A 16677-nucleotide genomic window follows, 5' to 3' on the forward strand; every position below is an offset into this window, starting at 1 on the left:
TACTTCTTAAAACAAATTTAGCTTCACGAGGGTTCGTTTTATCAACGGCGAATAGTGCGGGGGATCGGCCAATAACAACTAGTACCAAACGTACTGAAGAGACTAAAATTGTGCCTCGGCGCGCAGCCAACCTATGTACGAGTCGTAAGTACTTTGTCGATCTCACTTGTCTTCGACATGCCATGTGAATAGGAACGAACCTCGCATCTTGATACCATCTCATCCATCGACCACTCTGACTCCCTCCTGTGCTAGCACAACATGGCATCTAAAGTCGTTTCCACGCTGAAAGAAACCGCCTCGGAACCGATCCTAACCGGCGCTCTCTTGTACCTCCTCACGCGTGGTCCCAGCAATCTTCGAGAGCGCATCCTCGGCCCTTTCCAAACCAATCTTCTTGCGAAAAATGGCGTTGCAAGACTTGCAGTCTTCATCACAGCACTCAAGGTACTGACCGGCTTGGGTGTGGTGCGGCGCATCAATGGAGCACTAAACAGCCTAGCCTGGAACAACTGGAAGTTGTTTGGAAGGCCCGGCGCTCCCTTTGAATTCGGCCCAGAGAAGAAAGAGCTGGTGATAATCACTGGTGGGAGCTCGGGCTTTGGATACGAGATGGTGAAGAGCTTTGCCAATCATGCTCGTGTCGTGGTCTTGGATGTTGCGGACTTCCCGCCCGAGTTGTCTAGTAGTAAGTGTGGAAGACATTGGGCCAGCTGAGGCCCGAATGAGTAGATACTGACCTTCTTAGTTCCCGACGTGCATTTTTACAAATGCGACATCACAGATGCTTCAGGCGTTGAAGGATTGTGCAAGGAGGTTCTGCAAACTCATGGAGATGCGACGGTTCTGATCAACAACGCCGGAATTGGATCGGGAAAGTTGGTGCTTGAGGTCAGTATACGACCTAAGCGATCTTTGCGTATAACTGACGATACCTTCAGACGTCAAATGCAGAGAGCGAAAAGCTCCTCAAGGTCAATCTTCTTTCGCACCTTACCCTCATTCGTGAATTCCTACCTGGGATGTTGCGCAAGAACAAGGGCCATATTGTCACGATTGCATCCATGGCATCTTTCCTTGCAGCGCCTGGACTGTTGGACTACTGTATTTCCAAGGTTGGCGCACTTTATGTCAGTGAAGGTTAGTTATGTCGTCTTCTGAAAACTCGTATACGCAACAGTTGTCAGCTGACATGGTACTCAGGTGTACGTGCGGAGTGTTTGTCGCGATACCCCGGTGGAGAAGGCATATGTTTTACGTCCGTCCATCCGTCATGGCATCAAACAGGTATCCTCAAAGGCAACGAAGCAACTATTGCCAAATTTGGTATTGTTCCTGACCCACCGACCAATGTGAGCGACTTGGTCGTCAAGCAAGTTTTGAACGGAAAGAGCGGGAGACTTGTCGTCCCCAAGTCAGAGGAAAGTAAAACCGGGCTGCGAAATTGGCCGCTGTGGGCGCAAGACATTGCTCTTGGGCTGGTGTGGCAAAGGAAGGATTCGTTTGGTTTTGCGAAAAAGTAAGGCGCATGTTGAGTTCCAGGGGGGTACGGCAGCCTGAAGTGGGGTCGATGCGATGGCTCATTGTGCTCATCACACCTTCTAAGTGCTTACACGGATGTGATCTCGTTATGTATGACGCTGTACTTAATGAACTTTGTTCCGAATTTCGTGGTAACGAGTCTCTGTTCCAGCCTAAGTATTTCTTTCACTCTCGAGTGAAGCATGTTGTGCGCAGGTACGTGTCGGTGTGTTCAAGCTCATGCCTCAATGCCGGGTCTGTCGTTCCGTGTCAAATTGTCGCGGCGGTCCTTGGCATTTTCGATTCGACCGCCGATCTCGATACGATGTTGGTGGTGTGATGAGAGGCAGGTCGTTACACAACAGAAGCAGGGAAATTTGCTAGACGCGCTTTAGGAAGTTGCTCAGGTATTGAAAGTGTTTGAGCTTCTCAAGCGGAAGCGCATCGGCATGGTCGCGCGGCTTGCATGATAGCAGTGTGCAGGCATGCTTGGCTTACCCATGAATCTTGGATTGTTTGATGGAATACCTTGAAGTAGTTGCCCCGCGGAGGAAGCGTATACACCGCACTCGCACCTTCTACCGTAGGGTGTTGCACTGCAGGTGCGCGAAGGCGACTATCGTTGACAGCTCACGTCTTCTTGGCTGATGTTCAACAACCCCGCGGAGAGCACGAGAATGCAAAACAAACGATGGAAGTTACACAACACCATGTGCGATAGGCTGGAACGTCACCCGTAGTAATCCGCAAATCAGAGAGCCAGGGAACATTTCCCAGATGATGGCTCAGCATATTCGAAAATCCGGATCGCGACGCCGGCATCCTATGAGCTCGTAGAGGGCGATGCCTAGAAGTTGAGCAATACTTTGCCTCGAAACGACGTATCCTGCACTTCATGCATACCTAGCTTCACTGTTGATCGGTGCACACTTCAGGAAATGACACGTGTCGGAAGACATCGACAGATAATCTGGAGCGCGAAGATGAGCCCCAGCTGTGGCAAGTAGATCGACAGCTTCACACCTGCATGTTTCGGCAGCTGTCTCCAAAGCAAAGCCCCAGTCTTCCAATTCTTGGTCAAGATCCTTGTTCAGTCCAGTAATCATACGTGGCATGATGACTGCTGATACTGTTGAGCTCTTGGAGAGAGTAAATTGTTCTGAATTGTACGAAGCCACAGTTCACTTGGCATCAACTGCTGGACGCGAGCTCTGAACAGTGCGGACACTTGCTGAAGCTCGCGGAACGCAGTTCTGGCAAAGTTGTACGTGTGGCCTCGTATGAGACGTGGTATCCGTTCGCAAAGGCACAATGTGCTGTAGTCTTTTGTGGCGCGCGTCGACCCACCAGAGCTGCCGCACAGCCCGACCCAAACCGTCCAAGTAGAGGAGACCTCGGGAGCGTTTGCCTCCATTATGACGAGTCGATTCTGTCGCTTCTTCTCCTCTTTAAAACTTCGGGATGCATTCCGAGCTTCCAAGCTTCTGCCGTGTTACTCTTCTGCATCTGTGGGTCCAATCGTACCCACTGCTCTTCATGGCCGCAAGACGTGCAGTATTCATTTTATCAATCAATCAGAGATGATTGAAGCTCTCATATTATGATGGGTAGGCAACGATTGATGGGGAATTGGACAGGACGGTGGAGGAGGAAGTTTCGATACGAGAGTGGCCTTGTCTGACATAGGTGTCGTGAAGTATGACTGATTGGGCGTAGCATCCTATTCCGACAGCGCATCTCATGCAGTAACAAGCCAGGGTGAATATCGATAGTATCCACGGTCTTCGCATTCAATGTGTTTCGAGAGAGGAAGTGATAAGCGCGCCTCATTCTCAATGGACGTGAACAGCATGTAGCTTTCAGAGGCCTGGGCTCCCAGCAAGACTCTTGCTATCTCCATTAAAATCTCTGACAATGGTATCCGGAGCCCAAAGTTGAATTCGGTCGTGGCAAATTTTGTAGTGCGATTGGTTGTTGTGCTTAATGGCCTTGCGCTATGCAGAAAGTAGCCAAATTACTTGTGCACACATGTACGTAGATATCGGGCAGATGTAAAGAGATCGAAGTAGTGATGCAACACGAGCACCCCTAACATTGCGTTGGTTTGATATGATTGGCGGGGAAGTGCTTTCCTCGAGTTTCCACGAGCCGCCGCGTGCTTTGCATTGGCAGTCTGGAATCATGGGTGATCCTGTTTTGTAATCAAACAATTAAGCAGACTTCGGTCCGAATGCTACTTCCTTATTCTGGATCCTGGGCATGATGCGGCCTGTGTAGGTTCTCGTAAACATCCATTGGCTGATAATACCAGGGAGGGAAGCATGCCCGGGCGGAGGCACCTGCGACTCTTGCTCGTTGATTTGAACTCGACATTCTGTACTCTCAAGCTCATCGACTCTGCAGTTCGTACCCCCATAGATGGGGCATACGGGTATGGTTAGAGTTGTTTGTAGTCGCAATCCGACAAGGGCTTGAGGTTGCACATGGGGATGCTATCCCGCAACGTTGCAGCAGGGTATCGTTCGTTCCGCGGTTAACTGGTCCTCAACTTCCTTCTTGTTGGTTGACCGGATTTTGGCTGAGAAATCTTCAAACAACATCCGGGCTGCAGCTGTCTTCGATCTTTATTTCTCTGAAGTCTTCGTCCTTTCGAATATGGCATCTGTACCTCAGTCCCGGCGCACCATTGCCATACCACGTCTGCCAACAAAAAATCAGGGGCAGCACACGACGCCTGCAAGACGTCGGGTTGCTCGGGCATGTACTGCAGTAAGAAATCCTTAAGACCCCGTCGATTCGGATGTCCACTGACAATAAAATCTTGTAGTGCCGAGTTCAAAAGGTCAGATGTGATGGCATCAAGCCTGAATGCGAACGCTGTGTAACGACTCAATCCAACTGCGACTACGTTATGCCTCGCAAAGATCGCCTGAAGACGTAAGCAAACGGGACATGTATACACTGAGTCTCGAGGCTTACAAATGCAGCATGACCGAGCTGTGTCGTCGTTCTACAGAGCTCTTGAGAATCTATCGTGATAGTGCGAGTGTAGAAGACCAGAGGATTATTGATGGGATTTGGACGATGGTGCGTAGCGAGGATGACGTTTGGCCGCGTTTGTGCGCAGGTGTCCGGGCTCTGACAACAATGTAGTTCCATGAAGAGGCTACTCAGCCACGTACGGCGATATCGACGCCTAGTTCGGAGAATGATGAAATGTTGGAGAGCGTTCAGACTTCTGTTCTGGAGCTGAAGCAAGAACAGGTGGAGAGCAGGCAGAGTTCTGAGTTTCGTCAAGAACCGGAACAGCGAGGGACGTATCCTGGCCCACTGCCATTCTACGGCGGCCTGCCAACAGTAGCACCCATGATCGCGGACGATACACACACATACTATGCAACCTATGGCGCTTATAACGATACGATAACGAGCACAAACCTCGGCGTTTGGGATGCAAACTCTTGGTGGGGTGACGCTCGTTATATGGAACAACCATAGGACAGTCGTCAACGATGCAGGCATTCATAGCACTTATTTTGTTTTGTCCAAGGTCAAGTGGCGATATGGGGTATTTTCTTGGGCTTTGATAGAGAAAAAAAGGTCGATGTACGATTTATGCCTTATTACAATAGATATTGTGTCTCCAATTGGCTTGTTGCTCAATGAATATATCACGAGATGGAAACAGAGACCTCAGCAGCTAATGCGAGCTGGTGACCGCTGCATATCGTACCAAACTATGTTCTGTTAGTCCCTGTATATACAGTAATAAGTAACCGTACATGTATTAGAGCGAGGACTTGTATTGTTCCAAGGCTGACGAAAATGGCGGAGGTGGGACAAATTGGCGCCGCACTATCACGAAGTCATCGAAGTCTACCATAAGTCAGGAGACGGCGCAACACTAACACATATATGTCGATCCGCTCATTTGAATCGGAATTTTAGACCGACAGTTGACAGTCAAATCCTGTTTTTTCTTTCCATCCGGATATTGGCACCGTGGCGAATGGTGGACTGTGGGCTGCAGTTGACAAGGTTGCCTGGAGGGCATGTTACATCCCTCTTGAAAGGAAATCGCCTTTCCCGTCAAATTGAAGGGCTCTCCATGCAGTACCCTGTACGCCGGAAGCATGCTACACTATCATGGGCTATCAGCAGCCCAGGTGTGACCTCGGCAACCTAGACCTTGCAAGTTTGATACCCATGAATTCGGCTGTGGTACCCGAAGGGGTGATTGATTTGGTGGTGGCAGCCAAGCCTACCACCATCGGGGCCGCGGTGCTGTGGCTTTTTGGCCCGTGTCTAGCGTCTACAAGCATTTGCTCTTCTTGGGGAATGCTCGCAATCAGTGCGCAGCCATTTCCAATATTGCCGGCAATCAATCCGCCACAAGGGACGTGAAGGCCAGGGCAGAAGACTTGGTACCGTCATGATCGCGCGTGAGAAAGAGAATGACAAAAGGCGAGTATGAGCGATGCGAACAAGAGGTCTCGTCAGGCGTCATGATTACTCGCTCTACATTGCTTCGGCGACCCTCGGGGACATCGTGTTTACATTTCGCAGAGAAGAACATGTCTGGACTATGTTCTGGCTGCCTCGTGCGGGCCTGAACTATGCTTTCTTCTTCAGCGCTTCGACCCCATTGCTCAGCCCATTCCCCTTGTGTGCCGTCGTTCCTCTAGATTTCTCGCTCGCAGCAAACAATCTTTCGAAGAGGCTAACCAAGATCTGGAGCATTGCGATGATCGTTCGGGCTAGGTGATCTTTCCATCCAAGCACTGGACTTACGCCTCTGCTGAACTTTGCGTCTTTCACGGCCCATGGCACATTACCGCCTAACCTAAGTCCAACATTCATTCCACTGCTGAAACCGTCCTCGTGAAAGCCGTAGCCAGTCCATGCACCTGCATACCAAACACCTCTCTTGCCTTGAATTCTCTCGAGTTGGTTCTGAGCAGCGATCATACGCGCGTTGTACAGAGGGTGTCGGTATTCGAAAACTGCTTGTGTAGTAGACGGAGATGGCGGTACCTCTGGATTTAGAGTGACGAGAACATCGGAGAATTCGGATACAGGTATGTCTTGAAGAATGTTCATATTGTAGGTCAACGAAACGGTTTGCAGAGCACCTGATGGTTCCGAGGCTGAAGGCTTCTGCGACTGAGCTGAAGATTTCGAAGTCGTGAGATAATTCCAGGCAGACCAGGCAGCGCGACGTTCAGGCATCAGTGAAAGATCTGAATGAAGATAAGCTGTGTTTGGTGAGGTCTCGAAGGCTGCGAGAATGTTCTCCTCGTCCAACGTGGCGGATGACCTCAAGATCTCGCGAGCTTGGTCTCCGTGGCAGGCGAGGACCACTTCGTCGAAGATTTCGGGTTTTCCAGCTCCTTCGCCGTCCAGCTCGAGTTGTACGCGTCCATTTTTTCTGGATACCGACTTCACAGGCGTATTCAAATGCACATGCGCGCCTTGACATTCCTGCATTACAGCATCAATGTACCTTTTTGACCCTCCTTTAATTGTCAACCAGGGCGGTCTTTCCGAGATTGTTGTTAGTAGATGATGGTTCCACATGAAGCGGATCAGGGTCAACGCTGGAAATTCCAGCGCACACTTATCGGCACCTGTGCTCCAAACGCACGCTGTCATGGGTATCAAGTAGTCGTCTCGAAAAGCCTCGGAGTACCCTTCTTGTTTCAGGTACTCTCCAATACTTGTCTCCGCCGTGATCGAAGTTGACGGAGAGCCTGGAGCCACAGACAACAGATCCAAGGCGAACTGATTGAACCGAACTATGTCAAAGATCATGCGCCAGAAGGAGGGCTTGAACGCATTCTCGGATTGGGCGAAGAGAGCGCTGCCAGACGTGCCAGACCATTCGAATGCGCCAGCATCACGCGATATACCGAATGTCATCTGGGAAGCAATTGTCTTGACATCGAGAGCTTTCAGAAACTCGATAAAGTTAGCTGTAAACGTATCAGCACCAACAGCACTAGATGATGGATGTATTTTGGGATCACCTACGGTAGGTAGCAGTATTCAGAACGATGAAGCCAGTATCCACAGGCGTGCTCTTGCCCTTGTGAGTCCATACTGCTGTGTTTGTATGTCCTCCCAAGCGATCTGCTGCCTCGAAGAGATGAATATCGTGGTGTGAGTTGCGCAGAGTCCATAGTGCGCTGAGGCCAGATACACCACTTCCAACAATAGCTATGCGCTTCTTTTCCATTGTGATAGATTGACGAGGTTATTTCACTAGTGACAAGTGTATAGTTTTGAATGGCGTTTTCGAGCACAAGAGTCTTACACGGAGAGGAGCGGACGATTGGAGACATGGTCGCTGAAACTTCGAGTCATGAGGTCATTGATCCTGGAGGAAGCTCATGTCAGTTCAAGCACAGCAACCCTAAACGCTCAACTGCGGTTCACAGCGACCGAAGCACGACTTGCCCGTGTCTTCATCGCTTCTGGAAAGCCCTGAAGCTGCGGATTTCCCCAAAGAGCATACATGAATGACGTAGCAGGGCTGCGCTAGTGCGAAACTGCACGTGATGCGACAGGGTCATGCCCAGCATGGATGGCCTGCGTAATGCGCCGTTGCCGATCTAGGTTGCGACTGCGACGGCAACTACATCGCAGAAGACATAGACAAGCACGCAAACAGACAGCCTTGGATTCTACAAACTGCCCGTACATTCACACACAGCGCCCATCGCAAGCATAAAGAGGAACCATCGGCGATCCAGCACAACATGTCAAACCTCATCGACGCGGATGCCGGCACCGAGCGCTTCAGTGGCTATGAAGCCGAGCTGAAGCTGGTGCAGGCCGACCTCAACCAGCAGCTCGAGGAGATCAAAGAATCCACGGGCGAGCCGCGAAAGGCGGCCATCAGCAAAGCAGAGAGGGCGCTGGAGGAGGCAGAGGAGCTGGTACGTAGAAGCCGGGGAGCGCGCACCAGCGAGGTCGACAACGCTGACTGTGGCACAGATTGGGCAGATGCGCCTCGAAAAGTCCAACATTCCCGCCAACCTCAAGTCCAAATTCAACACGCGCTTTCGCAACTTCGAGCAGGACCTTGACACGACCAAGCGCAAGCTCGAGACGTACACCAACGACCGCAGCAAGCTCTTTGGTGGCCGCTACACCGACAACCCAGACACCGATGCCCAGCTCGAGCAGCGGCAGCAGCTGCTTTCCGGCACCGACCGCCTTAACAGGTCATCAAACCGGCTACGGGAGTCGCAACGGATCGCCATGGAGACGGAGCAGATAGGCGCAAGCACTCTAGGTGACCTGCATCGTCAGCGTGAGCAGATCACACACACGCGCGAGATCCTGCTGGACAGCGAGACCTACACTGATCGCAGCATCAAGACCTTGAAGGGAATGGCAAGACGGTACGTACCCACTCATCCACGGCACCCCCAGCTCCTGTTGATCAAGGGACTTAGCTGGATGCCTATTTGATGTATCCGCACCGTTACTAACGGCCTTCCCAGTATGGCGACGAACCGCATTATCACCATTGCCATCATAACTGTACTGGTCTTGCTCATTATTGCCGTTGTCTACAGCAAGTTCAGATGATCACACATTACCTTGAGCGTTCGTACTGGCGTCTGGAGCACATGTAGGAAGTTACATTGGGTTTCGAAGTTTAATTTAATCGACTTTCACTCGAACCCTGTTTTGCCCCAGAGCCACATCTTTAATCGACAGTGCCCGAAAACTATTGACACCAGAATCAGCGTTGGTCGTCTATAGTGTGTGAGAGATCGTGAATCATGGGTACTTCGCAAATGCTGCATGTAACGACCCGTTCAGCCTGCAGTGCGAAGCTATCACACGCGACTCACATGGCGACAGAACGGTTCTTGTCAAGCATTTCGCAGGCGGGAGGGCCCCGCAAACCAATTTGTTCGGTTATGCATTGGCACGGCAAGTCTCAGTGGGGGGAGGTCGTGCCGGTTAATATGTGCACAAGTCCCGATGTTAGTCCCGCATTGATACTTTGTACTTTGCTTTTGATCCGCTGGCACTGCTTCAGTCTTTCTTCCCGTGAGCCAGACTAAATATCGCACGACGCCAGCATCAACGACTAATCACCTTGTGCTTATCGATCCTAACTTGACCCTTGAAAACATTGGGCGCCGGAACTAGATGGCCATTAGAATACTGCAGTGGCTATTGGTTGCTCAGAGGGGTGGAGGGGATACTGATAATGTATTATACAAGGCTCATATGACTGTTGAGGCTGGATATCCCGGCATGTGCTACATACACGCCCAGAGCAAGGCAGCAACCCACAGACTTCGTGGGGTCATAACCTTCCATCATCAATACGTTGCCCGACGCTCCAATCAGCTTGCTGTTCTTGCGTCTCATGGCCGGGTCAATACATTGCTTTGGTACTTCAAGCGAAGAATTGTCGAAGTATGCGTTGCTTGGCCCAGACACAAGCTATAAGATACATAAGCTCTTAGGTGGCTGGACCTCTTTTGCTACCATTGTAACGCATATGCCCTCACCATGTTCATAATTCCAATCGCCACACTGGTGCTCATCGCCCCGACTCACGCGCTGATACGTTTCGGCTGTTCTCAGCTTGTTGTGGACCGCCTTGATCCTCTCGTCGAGCCAGGGAATGCGCCATCAGCTCACTTGCATCAGATCATCGGTGGGAACTCGTTCGTACCTGACATGCGCCCCGGGGTGTTGGACCCTGCGAAGACATCCACGTGTACGACGTGTCAACCTGCCGACGACTTCTCCAACTACTGGACGGCACCTATCTACTTCAAGGCTCGAAATGGCACGTACAAGAGGGTTCCACAGAAGGGCAATTCTGGTTTCGAAGGGCAGAATGGAGGCATGACTGTCTATTACATGCAGAATCAGTTAGCCGACTTTCAGCAGGCATCCAAGGTCACGGCCTTCAAGCCGGTGAGCACATCTCGTGGCAACGATGAATCCAATTAATGATGTTAGGGATTCCGAATGATTATCGGATCACCGACTGCGGACACGCGCGCTCAAGCTGATAAATTTCCGCAATTGACGTATACCTGCTTGCAAGACATGAGCACTCGTTTTCCCGAAACAAAGTTCTTCCCCAAGAAGCCATGTCCTGCAGGTATCATGATTAACCTACGCTTTCCCACGTGAGTCCAAGATAGCATGTTGAAGACAATGTACTAACGTAACGAGATGCTGGGATGGCGTCAATCTTGACTCGCCGGACCACATGGCTCACATGGTATGTTCGAACAAGCCAGTCCTACTTGATTCAGGTGAAGTCCAGTCACTGACCCTCCCAGTCCTACCCTGCAAGCGGCACCTTCGAATCCCAAGGCCCCTGCCCTGCCTCACACCCAGTACGCATGCCACAGGTCATGTTCGAAGTCATCTACGAGACCAAAGACTTCAACGACCCCGCGCTCTGGCCCGAAGACGGGGGTCAACCCTTTGCCTACTCCTTCGGCGACCAGACCGGTTACGCGAACCACGGCGATTACCTGTTTGGCTGGAAGGACGATTCGCTGCAGAAGATCATGGACGAGGAGTGCTTCGTGAACTGCAAGTCGATGAAGACGCAGAGCATACAGCAGATGAACGCGTGCTCGACGACGAGAAAAGTGGTTGAGGATATTGGCGACGCGAATTGTGAGTCGAGCGATGTGATGGCGGGATGTGTGCTAACTCGTGACAGGGCTGACTTCGCTGCCTGGCCAACACCATGTAGAGTAAGGGGTTGTGCATCCCTCTGGTACGGGTGCGCGTTGCTCAGTATGTCGAGTTCGACCATGATGATAAGGATACTTTCCTTCAGGTGCCCATGTGTGCATGTATAACACGTTCATTAGTGCACCCTCATTCACCGCTACATAATGAGCTCCACAGGTTATCAGCACAGGCTTCGAGCACAATCACTGTTTGCAGACACGTGAAGTGGATGACATAGTTGTGCTGTGCAAACGTGATATTGCTGCCTTTACCGTGCCCATCGATAGCCCACTCACCTCGCGCTGTGAGTGGCTGGCAGCACTCCGGCCCGCCCAACAGGCCCGTGCCCTGACCGTGCGCGATCACATGATCTTAGCGCGCCAAGCTGCTGCCTAGCGGCCGGGCTCCCATAAATACCTTGCGGCTCCCTCTCTCTCCCTCCTTTTTTCTTTATCCAAGTGCGTCTACTCCCAACCCTCCTGTTAAGAAGTCATCATACTGACTGCTTTGCTAGGTGCTCGGGCTTTACGCTTACCAGTGAAGATTCGTCTGAGGTAGCGTTTTTGCTAGTTGAAAACTACAACTATGACTGCTCCAGTTGGCCTTCGGGTCGGCTGGGAATTTTTGAAACCTTTACACTTTTTTGTGCTTTTCGTTGATTTTTGCGGCCTTGAGCTGCATGATCGAAGAAGGGCTTGTTTGCAGCTGTCCGCATGGCTTGGTGATCGTCAGGCACATAGGAGATCGCCTGCTGCAATAAGGTAATTGTCAACCATTTGATGTTGTCGCAGCGTCTTGCTCTCGGCGACGCACACGCACGCGCGACTTTTGTCCCAATCGAAAAGCCGTGGCTCACCCTCCCTTTGCTTAACGCCTGCGACAAAGCCTCTGCTTATGCCATCGAGAATGCGATGAACATAGCTCTCGGTGTGAACAGAGAGACGCGTCTCGCGGCCACAGGACAAGGGATACCTCTCCCGCTCTACAACGTACTGCGACAGCCTCGCGAGCAAGCCCGATCTAGAATCTCGCATGTAACCACCCGTCAACACGAAGGAAAGACGCGCCTCGCAACGCTATCTCGTCGACAAGGTCTATGATAAGGCCGCTTCAAACATGGCGAAAACAATTCCACACCGACCGCACGACCTAGACTCCCAACAGGCGCACGATACCTATACAAATGCCTGAGGCGGCCTTGGACCGGTCATATATATACAAGCTAGAGAATGGCATAGCAGGAGATGCTACTGCTGGACCTCGCCCAGGAGCGCCACCAACCGCAGGGCTCCTCTGTGGACCGGGGTTTTTACTTGTCGAGCACCTCTCACATATGACCCCAAAGGGAAGGTTGTAACTACAGACATGTTCCTTCACCGGACCACGGATACTACCGCGCGTACCGTGGCCGACGTTTAGCAGCGCAGTCACTTTCGAACTAACCACCTTTTTCCTGGATGTAGGCATGCGGCTTCCTCCGACTATTTCTTCAAATCATGTACACACCATCACGGAGCGGCCGTCGGGAATCTGGCTATTTTCCTATATATGTAGGCATTCACTCGCATGCTACAGATCATACTTTATTGAATTTTCGAGGCCTGGAGTTGAGGCCGCTGCGAATCGCAGGTCCCGGACGATACCCGAGTGACCCAGCTGCGGCCCTGGTGAGGTTGCCGGTAGCCTGAGTTGCCGTTTCACGGCTGTTTGAGTTGTCGGGAACCCACGTTTCGTTTCGGTGCACGGAGCCTGTTCACTGTGATCTGCACGAGGAACTTAGGCTGGTGCGTACTCCTGCGCACGCAATATGAGCCTGTACGGATCGTACTCGGGCAATTGGCACAGCAAAACTCTTAGCCTCAGCAGATGTAGCCGCGTCAAGCTGCAGTCCCTTGTCTTCCTGGGCTCGCGATACCTTCTGGCCGGGACGCTTTCACGTGGACGGCCCGTTTTCGCGATCACTCAGCACACAGGACAAGATCCAGAAACATGCCGACTTTGACCTTTTGAGACTTCACAACATTTTTGAAGGCATCTCTGCATCACTTGTGTCGCTGATAGCAAGGAGCTGCGCTTGTCCAGCTATCGGTATTAAGTGTTGCGCACTAATGTTCACCACGAGGCTATATGTGCGACATTATTACCCCTCGCCTCCGCCTTTGGTAAACCCTGCAGATCTGCACGAGTAGGAGACGGTTAAGCATACCACTTTCACGTCCTGGGACTATCGTGCCACACGTGGTGTCTATTGGTAGGGCCGATCTCGTAATGTATTCACTACTGCAGGTTCAGTCAAGGGGTCTCGGGCATGGCGTGTCTCAAATCGCCCCGTTCAATCTTGAACGACACTATTCCGCCTCTCATCGTAGCTTAGTGCCGCCGCACTTAAGACTTCAGCAAATGGATATAGCACTTTGGACTGTGCCTGGCCTCTTTGCACGCCTCTTTCCCCGCATCGATCTTGCACGCATCTCGCATTCAACCATCTTTAGCATTTCCCACCATTCGGAGCATTGATTTTGTCTGCATTTCTCTCTGGCTAATTCTTAAGCCTGGCCATCGCTTCAGATGGATCGTTCGTCTTGACGGGTTGCTTTCCCGTTAAAGGTCTGGTACTATAAACCCAACGCTGCCTGGACACATCAGGAGCTATCGCTTCCACAATATGGATGCTGGCATCTACGAGGCGCCTCCTGTTGCTAATCAGGTCAACACCATTGTCCTAGCCTTCACCGTTGTGGCTGGATTAATTGTCTCTTTACGTCTATTCGCCCGGATCTTCCTGACATCACTGTTTGGGCCCGAAGATGTTCTCATCGTCCTTGCTATGGTGGGTACTACTGTACAATTCTCATCTACGATTTAATTGACCATCTTCAGGGCTTTTCGATCGGTCTCAGCGCTACAGTATCGCAGCAAACCACGCATGGTCTCGGAACACATATATCAGAGCTTGGTACTAATGAGCAACGGTTATTTTTCAAGGTAAGTTATGGCCAGCTCCTGCTTGAGATATCCCAAACCACACATCTGAGGTCAAATCCAAAGAAAATGAGAGTAACTGTATTGCTCATGTGACTGACTCATTCCGCAGGCATTCTGGGTGGGCCTTTGGGTGCACAGCTTAGCGCTCACGATCACGAAGGTCTCAGCTCTGACGCAGTATCTGCGTATCTTTCCGATACATCGCTTTCGTATAAGCTGCTACTGCCTGCTCGGTCTCGTTGTTGCTCTTGGTGCCTGGGCTGTCGCGAGTAACATCTTCATTTGTAATGCGATTGACTCTGCATGGATCGACCGATTCAAGCGAGACGACTGCATGGACCGCAAATTGATATGGTTTACAAATTCGGGTATCAGCATTGCTCTGGATCTTATCATTCTTCTGTTACCAGTACCCCTCATACGAACACTTCAGATTCCAGCAAGTCAGAAGAGGGGGTTCGTGACAATCATTGCGCTCAGCATCTGGTAAGCGGGATCTCCCAAGTTATGGTGTAGAGATTGACTAGCTGTAGTGCACCCATCATCTCGATCATTCGACTCCACACCATCTCTCGAATTGCCAAGAGCACCGACCTCCCGTTCGACAACATAGGTCATGCAATACTATCCTCCCTCGAGGTGAATGCTGTCATTATATGCGCCTGTCTACCAGCAATGCGACCGCTGCTCGCCCTCATGATGCCCAAATACTTCTCCAAAGCAGCACAGTTCACAAACGTGCCCACCGGATACGACATAGAGCAGCCGAAGCACATGCGAACACCATCTCGCAATATGGTAGTCAAGTCCATTCAATCAAAAACCATTGAATCAGGGACAAGCACGCCTCGAGCCCCTCAACCTACCCTATCGCGCACTTCAAGCGGCCGCTTCACAGTCACACACAGTCGCCCGAGTACAGCCCACCAGACACCTACCTCAGGTCGATCCACCCCAGGTCGCTCAACTCCAGGCCGGAACACCCCAGTGCGAGGCTCCCCAGGCCGCGCCACCCCAGGCCGAGCAACCCCCCTCGGCCACTCACGCTCCGGCAGCAACATCTCCATCGACATCGCCGCCGCAGACGCGCGCTCCAACGGCCTGCGCCCTCCGCGACGCACGAACCCGCTTCGCCTGTCACCCATCACGCCTGGCGGGTCTGACATCTCGCTTCCAGAGAGCATGTACAATGCAGGCATATCTAATGATTCCCATGCGGATTTGATTCATGTTTGGGGGCCCGAGAGGAAGGTAGCTTCGAAGCCGCTGCCGTTGACGCCGTTTCCGGTTAGGGCGCATCGGGGCTGAGTATGCATTGGTAAAAGGATTGCACACGACTCATTGTGTTATATGTGGGTATATGGTATGGGTTGGATGTCTCAACGAACTTACGAATGGGTCTGGAGTCGTGGGGCGGCGTAATGAGGCGGGGCTTTGTCTGAGTAGTGTAGCTCTTACATATATTATATCCAGGGAATATCGTGCCTTTACTCTATCATGGTCTTTGCTGTCCTCTCTTCGTCGTGTATAGTAGCGCGCTGCAAGGTTGAGATCTTGATACCATCTGGAAGCTTCACTCCTACGATCGAGGCACGCTACTTCGTGCCCTGTTACACTTTGACGGCGAAATAATGGTGGCGCAGCGCAGGCTGTTGATTATACGGGCTGTTTGTGCGCGGGGTAAATAGCTATGATCGCGCACTTTGGTATGGTGTTTTCGATCCAGCCAGTTCTCCTCCGATGTCAGGAATAATGCGTCGTCGAGGTCCGTTCATGTTCCCTTTAACCCAGGCACACTCGATCCCTCCAACTCAACAGCAACCATCCTCCCCTCTCCCAATTCGACAGTCTCATGCGTACCCGGCATCTCGTACGTCTGAGCACCTGTGTGAGGTGCAATGTGTGGCTTGATATTCTTTCCGACAGCTAGCTCGGCCATGTCTTGACCACCACTTCGGGCGGAATTCATATTCCTAACAGATCAGCGTATCTCCAGGCTTGGGAGCGAATCACGTTGTGCTACAGGGTGTCTAAGAACTGCGAGCATGTGTGCTGGACTGAGCAGTCGGACACCGAATTAGGTACTATAGAACATACCGAAGCATGCCAGAGACGCCGGCGCGTTAGTGTGCGTGTGCTGCAATGGCAACAAGGGATCATAATCCGAGTTGTACAAAATTGTCTGTATTGCGCCGCAGAGGGATTGTTGCTGTTGCACACGAATGTGCTGCAGTTCGTGGCTAGTGCACCACGCCAGAGCTACGGGTAGCCTACGATTCGCGAGAAAAGAAAAATTAATTATCGAAAGCTAGGGCGCGCCTCGAAGGTCGAAGGACGCGATTACAATGAGAGGGGAATTGCTCTTCCGGATCGCCAGCCGTGCCATGCCTTAATTTGTAGGCCGCAGTGCTGAATTTGAGACATAACCAATAGTTAACA

The 16677-nt window shown here is 51.5% G+C and overlaps 7 protein-coding genes across 7 annotated transcripts; 5 read left to right on the top strand and 2 right to left on the bottom strand.

Annotated features, from left to right (window-relative positions):
- The first annotated feature begins 163 nt into the window (after positions 1 to 163).
- Positions 164 to 1664, top strand: SNOG_07623 (hypothetical protein). Its single transcript, XM_001797905.1, has 4 exons — positions 164 to 688; positions 749 to 891; positions 942 to 1140; positions 1204 to 1664. Exons 1-4 carry the CDS (start codon positions 262 to 264, stop codon positions 1521 to 1523), a joined length of 1089 nt encoding a protein of 362 aa, XP_001797957.1. The 5' UTR covers positions 164 to 261; the 3' UTR covers positions 1524 to 1664.
- Positions 1665 to 2430: 766 nt separating this feature from the next.
- SNOG_07624 (hypothetical protein) lies at positions 2431 to 2636 on the bottom strand (the record flags this gene model as incomplete). The annotated part of the gene is made up of 2 exons (XM_001797906.1): positions 2431 to 2515; positions 2545 to 2636. 2 exons carry the CDS (start codon positions 2634 to 2636, stop codon positions 2431 to 2433), a joined length of 177 nt encoding a protein of 58 aa, XP_001797958.1.
- Positions 2637 to 4509: 1873 nt separating this feature from the next.
- Positions 4510 to 5019, top strand: SNOG_07625 (hypothetical protein; the record flags this gene model as incomplete). Its single annotated transcript, XM_001797907.1, has 2 exons — positions 4510 to 4608; positions 4675 to 5019. 2 exons carry the CDS (start codon positions 4510 to 4512, stop codon positions 5017 to 5019), a joined length of 444 nt encoding a protein of 147 aa, XP_001797959.1.
- A 1116-nt stretch (positions 5020 to 6135) lies between these two features.
- SNOG_07626 (hypothetical protein) lies at positions 6136 to 7756 on the bottom strand (the record flags this gene model as incomplete). The annotated part of the gene is made up of 3 exons (XM_001797908.1): positions 6136 to 6949; positions 7139 to 7493; positions 7552 to 7756. 3 exons carry the CDS (start codon positions 7754 to 7756, stop codon positions 6136 to 6138), a joined length of 1374 nt encoding a protein of 457 aa, XP_001797960.1.
- Positions 7757 to 8220: 464 nt separating this feature from the next.
- Positions 8221 to 9212, top strand: SNOG_07627 (hypothetical protein). Its single transcript, XM_001797909.1, has 3 exons — positions 8221 to 8459; positions 8518 to 8927; positions 9030 to 9212. The coding sequence occupies exons 1-3, from the start codon at positions 8280 to 8282 to the stop codon at positions 9115 to 9117; spliced, it is 678 nt and encodes a 225-aa protein (XP_001797961.1). The 5' UTR covers positions 8221 to 8279; the 3' UTR covers positions 9118 to 9212.
- Positions 9213 to 10059: 847 nt separating this feature from the next.
- SNOG_07628 (hypothetical protein) lies at positions 10060 to 11277 on the top strand (the record flags this gene model as incomplete). Its single annotated transcript, XM_001797910.1, has 3 exons — positions 10060 to 10473; positions 10848 to 11193; positions 11240 to 11277. The coding sequence occupies 3 exons, from the start codon at positions 10060 to 10062 to the stop codon at positions 11275 to 11277; spliced, it is 798 nt and encodes a 265-aa protein (XP_001797962.1).
- Positions 11278 to 13918: 2641 nt separating this feature from the next.
- Positions 13919 to 15546, top strand: SNOG_07629 (hypothetical protein; the record flags this gene model as incomplete). The annotated part of the gene is made up of 3 exons (XM_001797911.1): positions 13919 to 14083; positions 14348 to 14724; positions 14772 to 15546. 3 exons carry the CDS (start codon positions 13919 to 13921, stop codon positions 15544 to 15546), a joined length of 1317 nt encoding a protein of 438 aa, XP_001797963.1.
- Between the last annotated feature and the right edge of the window lie 1131 nt (positions 15547 to 16677).

This window comes from Parastagonospora nodorum (assembly GCF_000146915.1).
Source record: "Parastagonospora nodorum SN15 chromosome Unknown scaffold_11, whole genome shotgun sequence".
NCBI classification, from domain to species: Eukaryota; Fungi; Ascomycota; class Dothideomycetes; order Pleosporales; family Phaeosphaeriaceae; genus Parastagonospora; species Parastagonospora nodorum.

What these genes read in the sequence shown, in the direction of transcription:
- SNOG_07623 (XM_001797905.1), top strand. Translation starts at nt 262, where the DNA reads ATGGCATCTAAAGTCGTTTCCACGCTGAAAGAAACCGCCTCGGAACCG. An exon ending in CCCGCCCGAGTTGTCTAGTA is followed by an intron (nt 689 to 748) that starts GTAAGTGTGGAA and finishes TGACCTTCTTAG; the next exon opens with TTCCCGACGTGCATTTTTAC. An exon ending in CGCACTTTATGTCAGTGAAG is followed by an intron (nt 1,141 to 1,203) that starts GTTAGTTATGTC and finishes CATGGTACTCAG; the next exon opens with GTGTACGTGCGGAGTGTTTG.
- SNOG_07627 (XM_001797909.1), top strand. Translation starts at nt 8,280, where the DNA reads ATGTCAAACCTCATCGACGCGGATGCCGGCACCGAGCGCTTCAGTGGC. An exon ending in TGGAGGAGGCAGAGGAGCTG is followed by an intron (nt 8,460 to 8,517) that starts GTACGTAGAAGC and finishes ACTGTGGCACAG; the next exon opens with ATTGGGCAGATGCGCCTCGA. An exon ending in TTGAAGGGAATGGCAAGACG is followed by an intron (nt 8,928 to 9,029) that starts GTACGTACCCAC and finishes CGGCCTTCCCAG; the next exon opens with TATGGCGACGAACCGCATTA.